Consider the following 18404-nt stretch of genomic DNA (forward strand, 5'->3'; position numbering starts at 1 on the left):
ACATTGTCACATGTACTGAGGCACAGTGAAAAGCTTTATTTTTGCATGCCATCCATACAGGTAATTTTATCACGCAGGTTCTTCATTAAGGGAACCTGAGGTACTGAGGTAGGAAGTCGAGTCGAGTATGATATTCTCCTAGGAGTTATTCCCTTAATGGAGAATGCCTGTGTGTAACTTTGTTTAATGTGGGGAGGCTCTTGCACAAACAGCCACTACGTGGTCCTTGACAGATCAGGGTCAGGGTCCAGCAGCATGGAATGCAAGATGGCTGGAGACCCTTCACTGCCATTGTGATGTGTCATTGTCTTCCACCAGCTCTACTGCTGAGATCTCGGCTGGATCTCTCTCTGTCTGGAACCTCCCCCTTGACCTCACCGCCACGGATGACTTTACGAGAAGCTAAGTGCCAGATAGTGGAAGTCCAGATGGCATTGCACTCAGGATCTCACTAGCCTCTCCACGACAAGGTGATGATCCTTGGAGAAGATTCAGGTAGTAGAAGGGAAGGCATTAGCATAATGGAAAATAATATTTTCAGAGAAAGTACAGTACAGGCAGAAAATAAGATGCAGGGCTGTCCATTTCTCCACAAGCTAAGGCTTTATAAGACAGACCGCACAGAGTATTGTAGGCAGGTTTGGGCTCCTTATTTAAGAAATGATATGCTGCATTGGAGAGGGTACAGAGGAGCTTCAGAGAATGAAAGGGTTAACATATGAGGAGTGTTTGATGTGCTCAATGGCTCTGGGCCTGCCCTTGCTGAAATTTAGAAGAATGAGGTGGGATCTTATTGAAATCTATTCAATACTGAAAGGCCTAGATAGATGGGATGTGGAGCAGATGTTTCCTATAATGAGGGAGTCTAGGAGGGCACAGAATACAAGGGCGAGCCTTCAGAACAGAGATGAGGAGGAATTTTTTTTACCCAACCTTTGGAATTCTGCTACGGATGGCCATGGAGTTTAAGTCATTAGATGAATTTAAAACAGAGGTTGAACCGTCCTTGATTAGTAAGAATGTCAAAGGTTGCGGGAAGAAGGCAGAAAATAATAAATCAATCATGATGGAATGTCAAGAGCACATGCAAAGGGCCGAATGGCCTAATTTGATCCACTGTCTTAAGGGGAGGAGGACAGGTAGGAGAGACCTCTTCTTATAACAGAGGAGGGACCTGATAGAGGTTTATAAGATTATGAGAGGCACAGATAGGGGGAATGTTTAATACCAGAGAAACCACATTTAAGCATTTAAGTTTTGTGGGAGGTGGTAAAATCAAAGATGTGCAGGGCAAGTTATTTCTATATATATATATATATATGTAAAAATGGAATAACTTGCTATATATAATATATATAAAATTATATAATATATAATCTATAAATATTAAATATATAATATATATGGGAATGTGCTGCCAGAGGTGGGACTGTAGGCGGATATGACTGAAGCATTTAAGAGGCTCTTAGATAAATACCAGAGTGTGCAGAGAATGGAGGGCTATTGAAGTTATGTGAGCAGAAGAAATTAATTTAATTAGATATTTAATCAATAGTTTAACTAGTTTGGCAGAACACTGTAGGCTGACAGGCCTGTTCCTGTGTTATGCTGTTCTATGTTCTAAAATAATACTGTATTCTAAACTGCTTACAGTTCTTCCCCTCCACCATATTTCTAAATAGACAATTAATTAACCCATTAACACTAGCTTGTTATTTTTGACTCTTTTTACACTACTATATATACATACATGTACATATGTTAACATGTATAACTGGAGTCCTGATGAAGGGTCTCAGCCTAAAACATCGGCTGTTTTTCATTTCCATAGATGCTGCCTGACCTGCTGAGTTTTGCCAGCATTTTGTGTGTGTTGCATTCGATTTCCAGCATCTGCAGGATCTCTTGTGTTTATGTTTCTTATTGTGATTTATATATTATTTTTATGCATTGCACTGTACTGCTGCCACAAAACAAATTTTGCATCCCGATGCTGACAGCTACAACTCTGAGAATAAAGGTTCGTCTTTATTTTGCTACCTTCATATTGAGATGGATGTCAGGTCTTTTCTTCTTCAGATTAGGATCTTATGAGGGGTGTTTGGACTGAAATGGGTCTATTGAGTAGTTTGTGTTCATTCCACAACTTACATCCTTAATAAGTTACATTATTTTAAGATAAAATTTCAAATGCTTCCACAGTTCCTTTTATAAATCTTGTCATTTCAACTAAAAATGCTATAGGCTATTTAAATATACATTAAAATTACTCAGGTATTATTTTATCTTCACAGGTATACATTTGGAGAAATGGAAACAATTATTTCCAGTCGTACCTTGACCACCTCCAATACCGTTCGCTGTCGATGCAGAGTACAGACCTTTCCTTGTTGCTTTCTGCCACTTTTTCACCAGGAATTTCAGCCTGAAGAGGTACAGATTGGGACATTAACAGTACTGAACAAAGCTGGGTCAAACCTCACATAAAAATTAAATCAAACACACTGTTTACCTGCTGAGTAGTCTATACAGCATCTACTCTAGTGCTAGTAACAAAGATTTATTTTCAAACTATCTTACTAAACAATCTATCCTTCACGAGCAAGACCTATGCTGCCTTCAGCCAACGGAGCTTTAAAAATCAAACTGTTTACATCAGCAACACAAGGTATCATCAAACAGCCGTTCAGATTGTACTACATAGCCGATGCCAAGTAAATTAATCTTTAAACACTATCAGGTTTATTATCTTGGAGATTTGCTGTGACAATTGCTGCCCAGTGGCAGCAGTACATAAAATACTATGAAGTTGCAATAATTAAGAAAATAAACAGCGCAGAACAGGAATAGGGAGATAGTGTTCATGGACCCTTTAGGAATCTGATGGTGGAGGGAAAAGCTGTTCCTAAAATGTTGACAATGTGTCTTCAGACTCTTGTACCTACTACCTGCTGGTGGTATCAAGAAGAGAGCATGACCTGGATGCTTTTTATTGTTAGGTACTGGAATGTATTGCTGCCACAAAACAATGAATTTCACGACATATGCCAGTAATATTAAGCCTCAGTCTGAGAAAAAAGGTTCTGATTAGTAAGGGTGTCGAAGGTTATGGGAAGGCGGCTGGAAAACTGGGGTTGGGAGGGATAATAAATCAGCCAATGATGGAATGGCAGAGCAGGTTTGATGAGCCAAATGGCTTATGGTCTTAGAACCGAAAGGCACCAAGCAAATGTCTCAAGAGAAATTTACTCAAAACAGCCACTCCTGAGAAAGCAATTAAACCAGTTTTATCATTAAGTTTAAAGAGAATTCATACCTGCAAATTGCGATCACCACTCTAATGGTGGAGCGGAATTTTGTTAATGGACGGGAATGCCGTTTGGGCATGTGGAGGTCTGTAGGAGAAGGGTACACTCCCATACGTGCAATTAAACACAGGGTTGCCTGTTCACATTCCTGGAATCCTCCCAAAAGCAGCAAGAGGTATTTCTTCTGGTACACCAAGGCCTTCCTAAAGCTTTCTGCCCGGAGGTACTTGCCGTAAAGTCGCTGCATCTGCATATAAACACAGAAAACTTAACATTTCATGTCTACAGCTCAAGAGCAAAAATCATCAATAACATTATGCTTTAAGGAGCACTATACATCTCCCTCATTTGACATGATGGGTAAAATAACTTGTGAAGCATTCATAAATTCAGTGTGAAAAGTGTTTTTGGTGCTCAATCTCAAACAATAAAATCCTGCACACTTAAAATACCTCATGAGTATTTAAAATAATCAAATATCATTTTATGAACAACTAATTCTAAAATCAAAACAAAGTACTTTCTGCTCTTTCAAGGTATTCATCATGTGAAACATACAAGATGTATCTCTATCCACTTTACTCTGCTCCCAACACACGCTCTCTCTCTCTGCCCAACATCACTTTGTCAACCTCTCTTCCATCCAGTAATCACATCTAATGCTGCTCGCTATGTTAGGCTCATACTGTCTTAAAAGTTTTTTCCCCAGGCAGTTAGTCTGATCAACCATTCAAGTTAGCTCCCCCACCCCCTCTATCTATTACCTCCGTCACTGCATAGTAAACACTTTAAACCGCTTTTAATAATACTGCTTACATTGTAAGTACATGGTGTTATGTATTTTTGTACATTTTATTCCATATCTATACTTCTAACTTTATTTTTATATAATTCTTTATTCTGTGTAACTGAGTGTTGTCATTTTTGATGTAGTGCCAACACACCACAGCAATTTCCTAATATATGTAAACGTATATGTAAAAATAAAGTTGGTTCTCGACTCCTGTTTTTGATTTTTTCCATGTGACATAATGCCCCGGAAAGCTGCTGCATTGTGAGCTCCTTCGGTAATGCGTTGACAGTTTCTTTCTCTTCCTGTGATCTCTGTTCCTCGGTCTGAGTAGATCTCCACTTGGCTCCACTTGAGCTCTTCACTTGGCAAATCCAGTCACTCTTCAATGACGTCCTGCTCTACTTCATCGGATCCAAGATTCATTGTCTGACTTGATACAGATTCTTTGGATTTGTTAACCCATGGGGGTTGTAGTCTGATTATGATTTCCTCTATACATTATTCACTGTTGCCTAGGTTATGTTATTCCAAGAAGCTGCCTTGTTAGTGCACCTCTTCCAAGTTTCCTTTAAGGTTGGGTTTGTCACTGTGAGTCAACCTGAAATGATGCATCTAATTCTGTGCTACAGGCCCAATGAGCCCGCATCGCCCAATTACACAAGCGACTGATTAACCTACTAACTTGCACGTCTTTGGAATGTGAGTCCATTCAGAGAAAACCCCCATGTCATGGGGACAGGAGCGGGAATTGAACACGGGATGCTGGTGCTGTAATAGTGACATGCTAACCATGCTGTGCTAGTATCTCAGGTCAACAAAATCAAAAGTCGATAGGTGGATCAGTAGGTATGCCTCCACCCCACTCTCAAAAGCTTAGTTGCTTTGTTTTTGATAGCTCATCCCAAAGTAATCTCAAGAGATGACTTAGCAGAAATAGTCTGGAATCCGAGAAGCATGTTTCTGGAGAGCAGGAGACTCATGACTCTTCACATGCCAGCAAACTAACATATTAGTTAGTAATGCACAGGAACAGGCCCTTCAGCCTACCGTATCTACCAACAATGGTGCCACTCTGAATTAATTACATCTGCCTGCACAAGGTCCACGTCCCTCTGGCTCCTGACTGTTCATTTATCTAAGTAAATGCTCTTTAAATGTTGCTACAATATCACCTCTACCACCTCCATTTACCAAACATATTCCAGGCAAAATCACCTTAGCCCAATTCCCTTTTGTATTTGATATTTCCACCCTGGGAGAAAACTCTGACCTTCTACTCTATGCCTATCATAATTTTATAAACTTTCATCAGGCACTGATGTTCCTGGAGAAACAATCCAAGTATGTCTAACCCCTCTTTATAGATGCATCCTGCATATATCCTTCCTGCAACAACCAAGCTGCACATATTACTCCAAATGTGGACAAACCAGAGCTTTATACAACTACAACATGACTAGTCAATTTTTTTATACTCAGTGCCCTGACCGATGAAAGTTAGCATGCTGTTCTCCATTTTTACCACTCAATTTACTATCAGGGAATTATAAACTTGCATACTAAGATTCCTATGCACCAATGCTCCTCAGGATCCTGCCATTTACTGTATACTTTCCTCTTGCACTTGACCTCCCAAAAAGAACCACCTTACGCTTGCCTAGATTAAATTCCATCTGACATTCTCCTATTTCCAATCGAGTTATATTCTGCTGCATCCTTTGTCAATCTTCCTTCCTATATGCAATTCTATCAATTTTTGTGTCATCTGCAAACTTATTAATCAGACCAATACATTTTCATCCAAATCATTAAAACACATTACAAACAACAGAGATCCCAGCCCTGATCTTTGGGAAAACTACAGGTCACCGATCTCCATAACATTATTTTAAAGCAATTTTTGGCCAACATTGGGAAAGGAAGTATATTTTCATGCAAAGAAACAAATACCTCAAATTTCTCAAACCAATTGAAACATTTGGTCAGGCTTCTGCCTTTGTATGTTTTAGAATTTGTCCAAAATGCAAAAATATTAGGTACAACGCAACCCCAACATAACACAAATATTGGGGAACAATCTTAACATTTCCCTTCGTTATCTTGTCTTGGAGGATGTGATAATACACAATATATACTCATGCTGGCAGACCACAGTTTGTGTGGCCTCAGGGCTGTGTGTCAGACATGGCTATAAACAGCACTGGGGACCCATAGGGGACTGTATTGCCTCCCTTCCTGTTTACCCTGTATATCTCAGACTTTAGATATAACACTGAGTCATGACATCTGCAGGAATTCTGATGACTCAGCCATAGTTCAGTGTATAAAGAGAGGATGGGAGGATGAATACTGGGCCCTGGTGAGAACTTCGTCAAATGGTGCAAGTTGAATCATCCGCAGCTCAACATTAGTAAGACACGGGAGATGGTAATAGACTTTAGGAAGACTAAGCCTGTTACTATTGAAGGCGAGGACCCACAAGTATCTGGGGGTGCACCGAGATGACAGGCTTGAGTGGAGCACCAATGCAGAGACTGTGTATAAGAAGGGCCAGTCACCTTTACTTCCTGAGGAGACTGAGATCCTTTGGAGTACGCAGGCCTCCCCTTCACATGTTCTACCAGTCTGTTGTCAACTGTACAGTCTTCTATGAGATGGTGTGATGGGGCACTGGCATCAACACGGGTGATGCCTACAGGCTCAATAAATTGATTAGAAAGGCTGGCTCTGTTATAGGAGTCAAACTAAACACACTGGAGGATGTGGTAGAACAAAGGACCCTACAGAAAATTCTGGCAATTCTGGACAATGTTCCTCACCCTCTGCATGCCACCTTGGCTGAACAGAGGAACTCTTTTAGTAATGGACTGCGCTGCTCCAAAGAGAGCTATATGAGGTCGTTCTTACCCTTGGCTATCAGGCTCTATAATGAGTCAACCTACAGCTGGGGTTGACTCATTATAGAGCCTAATAGCCAAAGGTAACTCATTATATGACCCCCTCCTGTTAGACTGTAATAACTTATTTTTTATTCTTTCTACTTCTTTAATATTTATATCTGTGCACTTGTAATGCTACAGTGTCACTGCAATTTTCTTTGGGATCAATAAAGTATCTATCAAGGTAGCTCTATAAGTGCAGAGGTGTAGATTCAAATCCCCTTGATACCAACCTTCGAATTGGAGGAGTCAACAAGGTCATGTCGCAGAGGTCTATTTTCAATCTCTGCCATCACTCTGGCCAGTTCTGATTCAGCTTCTTTCAAGGCATTCTGCAGCTGGTTTCTTTCCTTCATCCAACATTGCCTTTCAAAATTCAGTACAGAATTTGCATTGTCCACTGGCTTCTCCTAGAACACCAAGTTACACATCAACTTCAAAAATAGGATTGTTCAATGATTATGCTGTAACAGATAGTGCTGTTTTTTCATTATGGAATGAGTGTGGCTATAGATATTTTCAATAGTAACATTCAGATCTAAATAACCTAGTTTATGCTTTTGCCCTGAACACCAAGGTTCAAACATCAAGTCATGAAAGAAATGAAGATTTGAATAAGCACTCAACCGCAGGTACTAGCGATCACAAGTAACAAAGCAACAAGTAGGCAACTCAGGACAAAATGGAAAATGAAGTTATCTGCAATCAGTCAGAAATATCTCAAAGTACTGTATTATGTTATTCTGAATGTGGTAACCAGCTTGCGACTAGTCACATAACTAGCTTATCATTTCATGTAATAAGGTCCAAATTCAGTCTCTTTTTCTTGAAAAGCTACATTACATTTGTAGTTTTGTAAATCTTTGAACCACTGTGAAAATATATCTTTTTTTTTAGTAGATTACAACTATTCAGCAGTTACTTCTTTTAATGACTCTAGGATGTAGGCCAACTTATTGGAAACTTATTGGCTTCCAGTCCCATTAGCTTGCCTGATACATTTTATCATACATTTAAGTTCCTCTCTCACTATAACCCCTTTATTATTATTACTATTGGGATGTTTTAAGTGTCTTTGACCCAGAACATCTATCAAAGACTATTTTAAATTATTGCCTTTTCTCTACTTGTTAGTAATTCCCCAAACATATCATTTCAGTGAGCATCAATTACTTATACTACTCTTTTCTATTTATACATCTTACAATCTTCTCTTACATTATTTGTTTTACTCTCTTACTTTACGTCTGTCAAAAGAGTTGACTATTTTCTAAATAGAGAGGAAATACTAAAATCTGAGCTGTAAAGGGACTTGGGTGTCCTTGTGCAGGATTCCCTAAAGGTTAATTTGCTGTTTGAGTCTGTGGTGAGGAAGGCAAATGTGATGTTGGCATTCATTTCAAGAGGACTAGAATATAAAAGCAAGGATGTAATGTTGAAATAATATAAAGCACTGGTGAGGCCCCACTTGGAGTACTGTGAGCAGGTTTGGGCCCTTTATCTTAGAAAGGATGTGTTGAAACTGGAGAGGGTTCAAAGGACACTCACGAAAATTATTGCAAGATTGAAAAGCTTGTCATATAAAGAATGTCTGATGGCTCTGAGCCTGTATTCACTAGAATTCAGAAAAATGAAGGGTGACCTCATTGAAACCTACTTAATGGTGAAAGGCCTTGATAGAGTGGATGTAGAAAGGATGTTTCCTGGGGTGGAAGAGTCTAAGACAAGAGAACACAGCCTCAGAATGAAGGGATGTCATTCTAGAACAGAGATGAGAAGGAATTTCTTTAGCCAGAAGGTGGTGAATCTGTGGAATTCTGTGCCATGGGCAGCTGTGGAGGCCAAGTCTTTATGATAAGATCCTTAATTAGCCATGATTTAAAGGGATACAGAGGGAAGGCAGGAGATTGGGACTGAGGGGAAAATTGGATCAGCCATGAAATGGAAGAGCTAACTCGACAGGCCAAATGGCCCAATTCTGCTCCTATATCTTATGGTTTTATGGTGTTATTATGCAAAGTACAGGCCTGCAGAAGAAACATCCCGAGTCGGACAAAACAAAAGAAATCACCTAAGGCAGGAGGCTGAGAGGACAGCCATAATGCTTGTCACATCCAATGAGAAACTGACACAGGTCAGTCAGATGACCCTGAGGCAACAAAGACTGAAACAACACAAATTGATCTGATAAGCAAAAGGATAAGAATGGTTAATTTTGGGAGCATAGACAGTGACAACTTTGTAGATGCTGGAAATCCAAGCAAAACACACAAAATGCTGGAGGAACTCAGCACACCAGACAGGACTCGGCCCAAAATGTCAACTGTTTTCTCTTTCCAGCCTGGCCTACTGAGTTTCTCCACCATTTTGTGTGTGTTGCTGTGACAACTTTGTGGAGAAAAACAATCGCAGAAGTAGATGTCTCCACATCAGAGACATGGGGACTATACCCAGATCAAGAAGAATGCCTGGCCATCATAAACTCCTTGTTCCTTCTGCAAGCCTGTATTTTGATAACAACACCATAAAACTATTTCTTTTCCCTCTTCTTTGAATGTTCATGGTGGGTCAGTGAAACCTTGCACACACAGGTATTAATTTGTGTAAATGTACACGCTTGAAAACTGAGCCAATAAAGCTACTCGTTAGTAAATACAGATCCTCTCTGTGCCTAAATGATAATTATTGTTGAGAGTTCCAAGTCAATGACCTATCAGCAAAACCATAATGTCTGACTTGTTGAGCATTTCTGGTATCATTATCCATTTTGTTGGATAGCAAAGGTTTCATCAAAGTCTATATATAAACTATCTAAGCAGCACTGCATTCAATAAAACTGTATGGATCCTAATTCCATACAAGATTAGAAAGCATAGAAAATGTGCACTAACCCAGAACAGTCCTCTGAAACACTGTATATTAAATAAGTTTTTTTGAAGTGATGGGGTTTCAGAGTACTTCTTGTAAAGTATCATTCATGTGGTTTTAGCAGAAAGATCTAGGCATGCAGTGCAAAGAAAACTGTAACAGCAAAGATAAGACAGTGAGGAAGCTGGGTCTTGCTTCAATTACAACTTAGTGGCATGAAACATTTGGAGTTAAAATTCATGTAAAAAAAGAAACTGGATAGGTATATGGACAGGAAAGGCATGGAGGGTTACGGGCTGAGTGCATGTTGGTGGGACTAGGTGAGAGTAAGCGTTCGGCACGGACTAGAAGGGTCGAGATTACCTGTTTCCGTGCTGTGATTGTTATATGGTAAGTGATTTGACCACAAGATAATGGTCTAATTCAAGTGTGCACTGTCAAATTAGTTGGGAAAAAAAAGCAAAGAAATCCATTCAAATGTTTAACAACACCCAATTTCATATTAATACCTCCTAAAATTGTATGCCTTTAACCTCACTCACTTGTATTCCTGAAAGGAACTGTTGTGATTCAGAGTTTGATTCAATTACAGTCTGTAAAAGATCTCTTAGATCTTCGGCCTTTATGTGGCTATCCTGTCCCCTGGAAAAGGAAGGGAATAGTGAAAAAGCATGTGTCAGTCACCATATATCCCTTGAAAAGAAAACAGGCACTGCTCAAAACAAGGCAAACATTACTTTCTGAAATTTAGTAGCTTAAGGTGAGACATGGGTAGATAGGCTATGATAATATCCTGCTGAAATTAAAATTGCAGTCCATAACATTTAAAATAGCAGATTTCCCTGCCGGTTTTTCTGTCATTTTTATTCAAACATTTAATGCTAAACATTTCTTAAATATTCTCTTAACTTCCACTGAGATAGTGAAAGTTACAGCAATATTTGCTGTATTTTCCTATATTTGGCATTGAATTGCATCTCATGCTACTGCCAAGAGACGTTTTTGCAGTAAGTTGGAGGGAAATTAAACATTTTACCACAGCAAATGATCTTTTTCAGATAAATACATGAACCGGGGGAGGTATAGAAACTGGTACACCTAAGAAAGAGGAATTAGTTTGGAACAGTCTAACAAAATGTTGGTCAGCTATAATAATCCTTTGGTAAAGAAAGCAGTCAACTAATTTTACCTGACAACCAATTCACAGTTTAGAGGCAACACAAGTGAATCTGCAGATGCTGGAAATAAATAAAAACACAAAATGCTGGCAGAACTCAGCATCTATGGGAGGAGGTAGTGATGACGTATTGGGCCGAAACGTCGTCACTACCTCCTCCCATAGATGCTGTCTGGCCTGCTGAGTTCTGCCAGCATTTTGTGTTTTTAATTCACAGTTTAGCATCATTTACAGTTTAGCAGAATATATGTGGCCCCCGTTTTTTCGAACGTTCACTTTACGACAGCTCGCGGTTATGAAAGACCTACATTAGTACCCGTTTTCGCTAACCAAAGAGGATTTTCGCTTTTACGAAAAAAAGACACCCGCTTTATACGTGTTTACCCCAAGAAAGACTACCATGACCATAAAGCCTTGGGCAGGCAGTTGTGCGTAGGCTTGGACGTACCGATTTTTTTCACCAAATCAATTTTGGCTCGTTGCCTTCCCGATTTTGATAAGTGAAACTACACCGTATATACAATATTTCTACTTTATATAGACTGTATATTTATATCATTCCTGCTTTTACTATATGTTAGTGTTATTTTAGGTTTTATGTGTTATTTGGTATGATTTGGTAGGTTATTTTTTGGGTCTGGGAACGCTCAGGGTCTGGGAAATTTTTCCCATAGAAATTAATGGGAATTGCTTCTTCGCTTTACAACACTTCGGCTTACAAATGGTTCCATAGGAATGCTCTGCCTTCTGATAGCGGGGGGAACCTATAGACCCTTTTTGAGCAATGGTCAGTTGCAGGGATAAATACATTTGATTAAAAGGGCTCTTTCCATTCCCAGTACAGCTTTATAAAATGTCTTCAAAACTGTCTTTGACACATTAACACAAGTTGTGTGTTTTGAACTATTAAGTGCAGGATATGTTTATTATTGTTATGTTTATTATTTAGTGTTGCGTTTGTTATGTTATGATTGCACTGCTCCTGGGAAACGCTGTCTCATTCTGCTCTGCAGAGCTGATGTACTGTTAGAATGACAATAAAGTTTTTGAATCTTGAATCTTGAATATTCCCAGAGCTGTCAGGTACAGAGAAGGGGGTTGATGTTCAGTCTAGCAAAAAACTGTTCACTCCATCAAGTTTGTTTCAAAAAGAAAAGGCTCTTCGCACATGACTGCACCCTCATTTACACCTCCAACTCCATAATTAAATTTGCGGACGATACCACAGTGGTTGGCCTGATCTCCGAGGAGGATGAAACAGCCTACAGGCTTGAAGTGACGGAGTGGTGTAAAGACAACAACCTGGTCCTTAATACTTCTAAAACAAAAGAGATGATCATTGACTTCAGGAGATCAAAGGACAGAGTACACATCCCCCTCCATATACATGGAGAGGTAGTGGAAAGTGTGGAAAACCTGAAGTTCCTTAGAGTTATGTTGTCAAAACAGCTGACATGGACCACCAACACCTCGCTGCTTGTAAAAAAAGGCACAACAAAGACTCTTCTTTCTCAGAAAGCTGAAACAGGTCAAACCCCCACAAAAGCTGTTGCTTAACTTCTACAGAAGCGCAGCTGAAACCATCCTGACCAACAGTGCCACAGGGTGGTATGCCAGCTGCACAGCCGCTGAGTGACAAGACCTGCATCGCGTGGTGAAGGCGGCCCAGCGAATTGTCAGGATGGAGCTCCCAGGACTGGACACCATCTATTCCAGCAGACTCAGGAGGAAAGCAATCAGCATAACCAGAGACACCACACACCCCGACCACTCCCTGTTTGACCCGCTGCCGTCCAGCAAAAGGTTCAGGATACTAAAAGCCAGAACAAATAGACTGAGGAACAGCTTCTACCCCAGGGCTTCTACTACCATCACACCACTCCCACAGAACAATGACTGAAACTGTGAGTACATACATGCACACACAAGGACTCAAATACTTGTACTAACGGTACTTTGTGCATTACTGTGATATTCTGGTGCTGCTGCAACTTATTTTCTGTTACTGATCTATTTAATACTGTTTTTCTATTACTGTCTTGTTTTTATCTACTGCTTTATTTAATTGCCTGAGAGGAAACCAAACAGTTTCATTGTATAATGACAATAAAGATCACTCATTCATTCATCAAGTATGACAAAAACACTATTATTCATCCATTCATTCTTGGCAACTGTTTTCAAAACAGCATGAAATTCTGAACCAGAAATAAGTATCCAATTTCCATTATTTACACCATGATGTACTTCTATAAAATACATACTCAGGGTTTCAAATATCAGTCAGATTTTAAAGCATGACCACCTTCTTAGTTTTTATTTTTTGCCAAACTTAGCACACGGTTTTAACAGATAAAAAGGTTTACACTCTCTTTGTAATTCTACACAAAGCAGTTTTTATTCTGCTTACATGGACACTTCTCTCCACATGTACACACATACCTTTGTTCCGATCTGCGCAGTAACTCTTTCAGTCGGACAGTCAACTGTAGGAACTGCTGCCTTGTGCTCTCGAGGAGCTGTTGTGCATTTATTGTGTTGCCGGTAGATGTATTCACGCTGCATTTCACTGGGCTATTTTCGGGCTCTCCTCGCTGCCGCTTACGAGATACAAGCTTGCACTCCTGTTCCTCCAAGTCAGCAAGGATTTGTTGTAATTCTCGAATCCGTTGCTGATCCTGTTGGTGTTCTAGTTCCAGTTCATGCTGTTCAGGAGAGTTAATTAAAAACAGAGTGATTAAATGCAGAGCAGGCCCAGCCACTGTGTTAGCCACATAGAGTACATAATGTGTGATGCATGGTTGACTAACGACTACCAGTTTAGAAATGCTTTTCAGTTTCACTTCTCTTTTTCGCACATTCCCCATTAACCACTCAATTCAATCTGCTGCTCAGTCTGATGATAGAAATAGGTGTACAATGATATCTCAAGAATTAAAATACTTTAGCTCTAAGATTACATTCATTGTTACTGAATATTTATAAATAGAATCCGTTAACTATCTTAAGCTTCAAGGTACAGAGCATGTACTAAGGGGTTTGTTTTGTTTTCACCAAGGAAGAGGATGCAGACAGTTACGATGGAAGGTGATATGATAAAGGTAATAAATGGGGTGAACAATAACATGCAAGGAAAAAAAGCAGATATGCTTTGATATATTCAGTTAATTAAGGAAACCAAATAGTCACAGCCTAAAGGCTTGCCACAAGCTTCTCATCTTCCACACAAATCCAGATGTCAAAGGGCTAGAAAATAGCAATTGTGACAATTTTGTTCAAGCAGAAGTGTGTGAGCACTCCAAGTAACTATGGACCAGTCTAGAACCAATAACCAGCGAAACATTAACAGCCAGTTAGAACCTGGATTTGTGAAAGGTAGATTGTTTTTGACTAATTCGATTTCCTGATAATTAATGAAAGAGTGCACTGCAGGCGTTGTCAATATGTAGCTTACAAGAACAGTAGACGTGATATAAGATGATAACTGTTTAAATGTAAATATCATTCAGGGACGTTTAAGCATGTGGGGATCTTGATCCAAACAACGACCATCCCTCTGTCTCCACAGATGCTGAGCTTCTACAGTAGCTTGTTTTTGTTTTGCTCAGGACTGTGAGTATTTGATACAGCTAATGCAAATGATGGAAATCAAAATACCTCCAATTCCAAGCACCAACGTTCCTCATCTTCGGGGTTAAACAAAAATGACACAAATTTACTTACTTATAGGCACCATACCTTTCCATCCTGTAGAAATGATCAGCTGTAAAACTTACCTGACTACACTGGAGTTAAGAGAGCTGTGTATGAAAGTGTTCTAACTCCAGTTGAGCTGAAAAAAGTATGTTTGCAACTACAGCTCCTGATTGAGCTTTGGACCCTACACTCTATACACATTCATTCTGATTCTATCTTCAACCCTCTTCCAATTCATCAAATGCCAAATCCCTCATTTCTGTATTTATTATATCTGGAATTATCTTCTGGACAGGATACTTCTTGCGTTCTCCCAACTATTCTAATCTCTAGCCTCTACACACTTCAGTCATGTAACTTCTGTTTGAAAATACCCATTTGTGTGTTCAAATACCAGAAAAACAGACCCTAATCCATCTGTGCAACCACCTACACTCAGGGGCCACTTTATTATGTACAAGAGATACCTCATAAAGTAGCTACTGAGTGTATGTTCGTGGTCTTCTGCTGCCTTAACACATCCACTTCAAGGTTGGACACACTGTGCATTTAAAGCTGCTCTTTTGCACAGCACAGCTGAAATGCATGGTTATTGAAGTTACTGTCACCTTCTTGGCAGCTTGAATCAATTGGGACATTCTCCTTTGACCTCTCTCTGTTTTCACCTTCAAAACTGCTGCTCACTGGATGTTTTTTCCACCATTCTTAGTAAACTCTTAGAGACTTGTGTATGAAAATCCCATGAGATCAACATTTTCTGTGACAGTCAAACCACCTCGCCTGGCACTAACAATCATACCACGGTCAAAGTCACTTAGATTACATTTCTTCCCCATTCTGCTGGTTGGTCTGAACAACAACTGAACTCCCTGGCCGTGTCTGCAAGCTTTTACTCACTGAGTTGCTATCCTGTAAATGGCTGAATAGATACCTGCATTAACAAGTGTATAGGTGTATGATCCACTGCTTACCATTTTGTCTTTCAACATTTCATGTTCATGTTCGTGGTCAGCTAACTCTTGCCTTTCCTGTCTCCTCTCGCGATCTCTTTGATCATCCTTATTTCGCTCTTTCTCTTTGGCTGCGAGAATATTGGCCTGAAGCCTCTCACGCTCAGTCTGCAGCCGAAGGCTGTGTTGCCTTTCAGACTCCAGCAGGCGATTGAGCTCCTGTACTTGGGTTTGGACAGACTCTAGCCTAGATCTCAACTTGGAGCTGACTTCCCGCTCCTTTTGATTTTCCTGCCGGGATAGTTGGATTTCATCTTCAAAGTTGTGTTTTGCTGTAATAGCTTGCTGTTGTGTTTTTTCAATCATAGCTGCTAGTTCAACAGTCCTTTTCCTTTCTTCTTCCAGTTGACACTGCAATTCTTTTATAAAGGCGTGCTCCTGAGAAGCAGTTTCATCACGACGGGTATTCACAATCTGATACAGCTGTTCTGACCGAGTACGCTCATGATCTAAGGAATCACTCAATTCTTTCAAATGATTCCTCTCCATTTTCAGTAGTTCCTGAGTCTCCAACAGCTTCCTTCGCTCCTGCAACAGCAATGATTCGTTGTTCAACAACTTTGCTTCAATTTCTTTGCGGCTGTTGCTATTCGCCACCCTTTCTTCTTCAAAAGCGACAGACAATTGGTGGTTGTGTGCACGTTGTTCCTCCAGAGCCTTCTGCATTTTCTGAGATTTAGAAGACACCAAGAGTTAGACCATAAGACGTAGGAACAGAATTAAGCCATTAGGCCCATTAAGTCTGCTTTGCCATTCCAACATGGCTGATTTATTATCTCTCTCAACCCAATTCTCCTGCCTTTTCCCCATAGCCTTTGACACCCTTAAGAGGTGTCAAAATACCATGATACCAAGATACCATGAACCTCCCAATGACTTGGCCTCCAGAGCCATCTATGTCAAGGAATTCTACAGGTTTACCAGCTCTAGCTGAAGAAACGACTCCTTATCTCTGTTTAAAAGAGATGTCTTTATATTCTGAGTCTGTGGCCTAGCTCCCCCACCAAAGGAAACATCCTTTCCACATCCACTCTACCTAGGCCTTTCAATATTTAATAGGTTTCTATGAGATCCCTCCCCCCACCCCATTCTTTAAACTCTAGTGAGTACAGGCCCAGAACTATCAAATGTTCTTCATAAATTAATCGTTTCATTCCCGGGATCATTCGTGTGAACTTCCTCTGAATCCTCACCAATGCCAACATATTGTTTGTTAGGTAAGGGGCCCAAAACTGCTCACCGTACTCTAACTGCAGTCTCACTAATGCCTTATACAACCTCAGCATTATTCCTTACTCTTTTGCTACGCTTTTCAGCATCCTTACTTCACAATAACAGAATTGCTTTAAATTTTCTGCAAGGGAATTATCTCATCACAAAAATCCAAGACACGACTAACAGTGATACTTAAATTCTAACCTGTATTCCTTAGCAAGCTGATAAAAGATCAGTAATGTATCACCTTGACAATGTGTTTGATCTATATCTGGGTCTTTTGTTCTGTGGTGTCTCACAAACTGCAGCATGTAGGTTTAGCCGGTTTTAATCAAAACCTGCTAAACCTACTTGCAATCAGAACCTCTCGGAATTTTCTATCTCTGGATAGACAAAGACTGCTTAGCGGTAGCACACAAATTAAGTCAGAAATTATGGCACACCCAAGTTATCTCATTATATATTGCAAAATCCAAAAAGAAAATCCAAAACACTTCCAGCCCAAGCATTTAAGATTAGAGGTACTCAACCTGCACTACCCTGCCATTTTACTATTTATTTACCTGATGAGCCTGCCGTTCTTGCTCTTTGTGCTCTTTGTGAATTAACTGTTCCTTCTCCATCATATTCTGTAACTGCTGCACTTTTTGCCGTTCCTGATCGACCACCTTTGTTGCAGTTAATACTTCATTTTCTTTAGCATTCAATTCTCCCCTAAAACAGATGGAGTGACAGATACAGGTGAGCTGCATATTGGTAGAAGATGCAAGTAGGATGGCACAAAATGCGAATCAAAAACTACTGGTGGGCAATAAAAGAGTGGATGCATACAGAACAAAATTAGTGGAAGGATGTGGAGGCCTTGGAAAGAGTGCAAAAGAGGCTTACCAGGATGTTGTCTGGATTAGTTTGGTAAAGGAGGAGCTGGAAAAACTAGGGTGGATTTGTCTAGAACAGAGGACACAAGCTTTGGGGGAGACCTGTCAGAAGATTACAAAATTACTCATTTTATAAAATTAATTCATAAAATAAGAGGATTTATAGTGTTCAGCTGGTATGTTGTTATCAGGGTTGAAACGTCTAATAATAGAGGGTGTGTATTTAACTTGACAGGGGCAAGTTTTTTTTACAGCAAATGGTGGGTGCCTGGAATGTGCTGCCAACACAATAGAGGGCGAACACAATAGAATGTGCAGAGAATGGAGCAATATGGACCATATGCAGGCAGAAGGGAATAGTTAATTAGTTTTGCACACATTCTGGGCTGAAGGGCCTGTCCCTGTGCAGTACCATTCTATATTCTAATTCTCTTTTCAGAGGAAAAAACAGAAGGAATTCAATCTGATTAAGTTCTGGGATAGAAAATAAGTCGAAGGTTACCCACTAACTTGTATGATA

At 39.9% G+C, this 18404-nt stretch overlaps 1 protein-coding gene across 7 annotated transcripts in view; it reads right to left on the reverse strand.

Annotated features, from left to right (window-relative positions):
* pcnt (pericentrin) overlaps nucleotides 1-18404 on the reverse strand; it is a 215085-nt gene that overhangs the window by 8333 nt on the left and 188348 nt on the right. For all 7 annotated transcript variants that reach the window (XM_073046383.1, XM_073046379.1, XM_073046380.1 and 4 more), the window contains 7 exons: nucleotides 17570-17720; nucleotides 15753-16460; nucleotides 13528-13790; nucleotides 10451-10550; nucleotides 7274-7450; nucleotides 3317-3555; nucleotides 2337-2425 (listed from right to left, as the gene is read on the reverse strand). In XM_073046383.1, the coding sequence (XP_072902484.1) occupies nucleotides 2337-2425; nucleotides 3317-3555; nucleotides 7274-7450; nucleotides 10451-10550; nucleotides 13528-13790; nucleotides 15753-16460; nucleotides 17570-17720 (1727 nt within the window). The remainder of the gene's footprint in view (nucleotides 1-2336; nucleotides 2426-3316; nucleotides 3556-7273; nucleotides 7451-10450; nucleotides 10551-13527; nucleotides 13791-15752; nucleotides 16461-17569; nucleotides 17721-18404) is intronic.

The sequence above is a fragment of the Hemitrygon akajei genome, chromosome 5, assembly GCF_048418815.1.
Source record: "Hemitrygon akajei chromosome 5, sHemAka1.3, whole genome shotgun sequence".
Classification (NCBI taxonomy): domain Eukaryota; kingdom Metazoa; phylum Chordata; class Chondrichthyes; order Myliobatiformes; family Dasyatidae; genus Hemitrygon; species Hemitrygon akajei.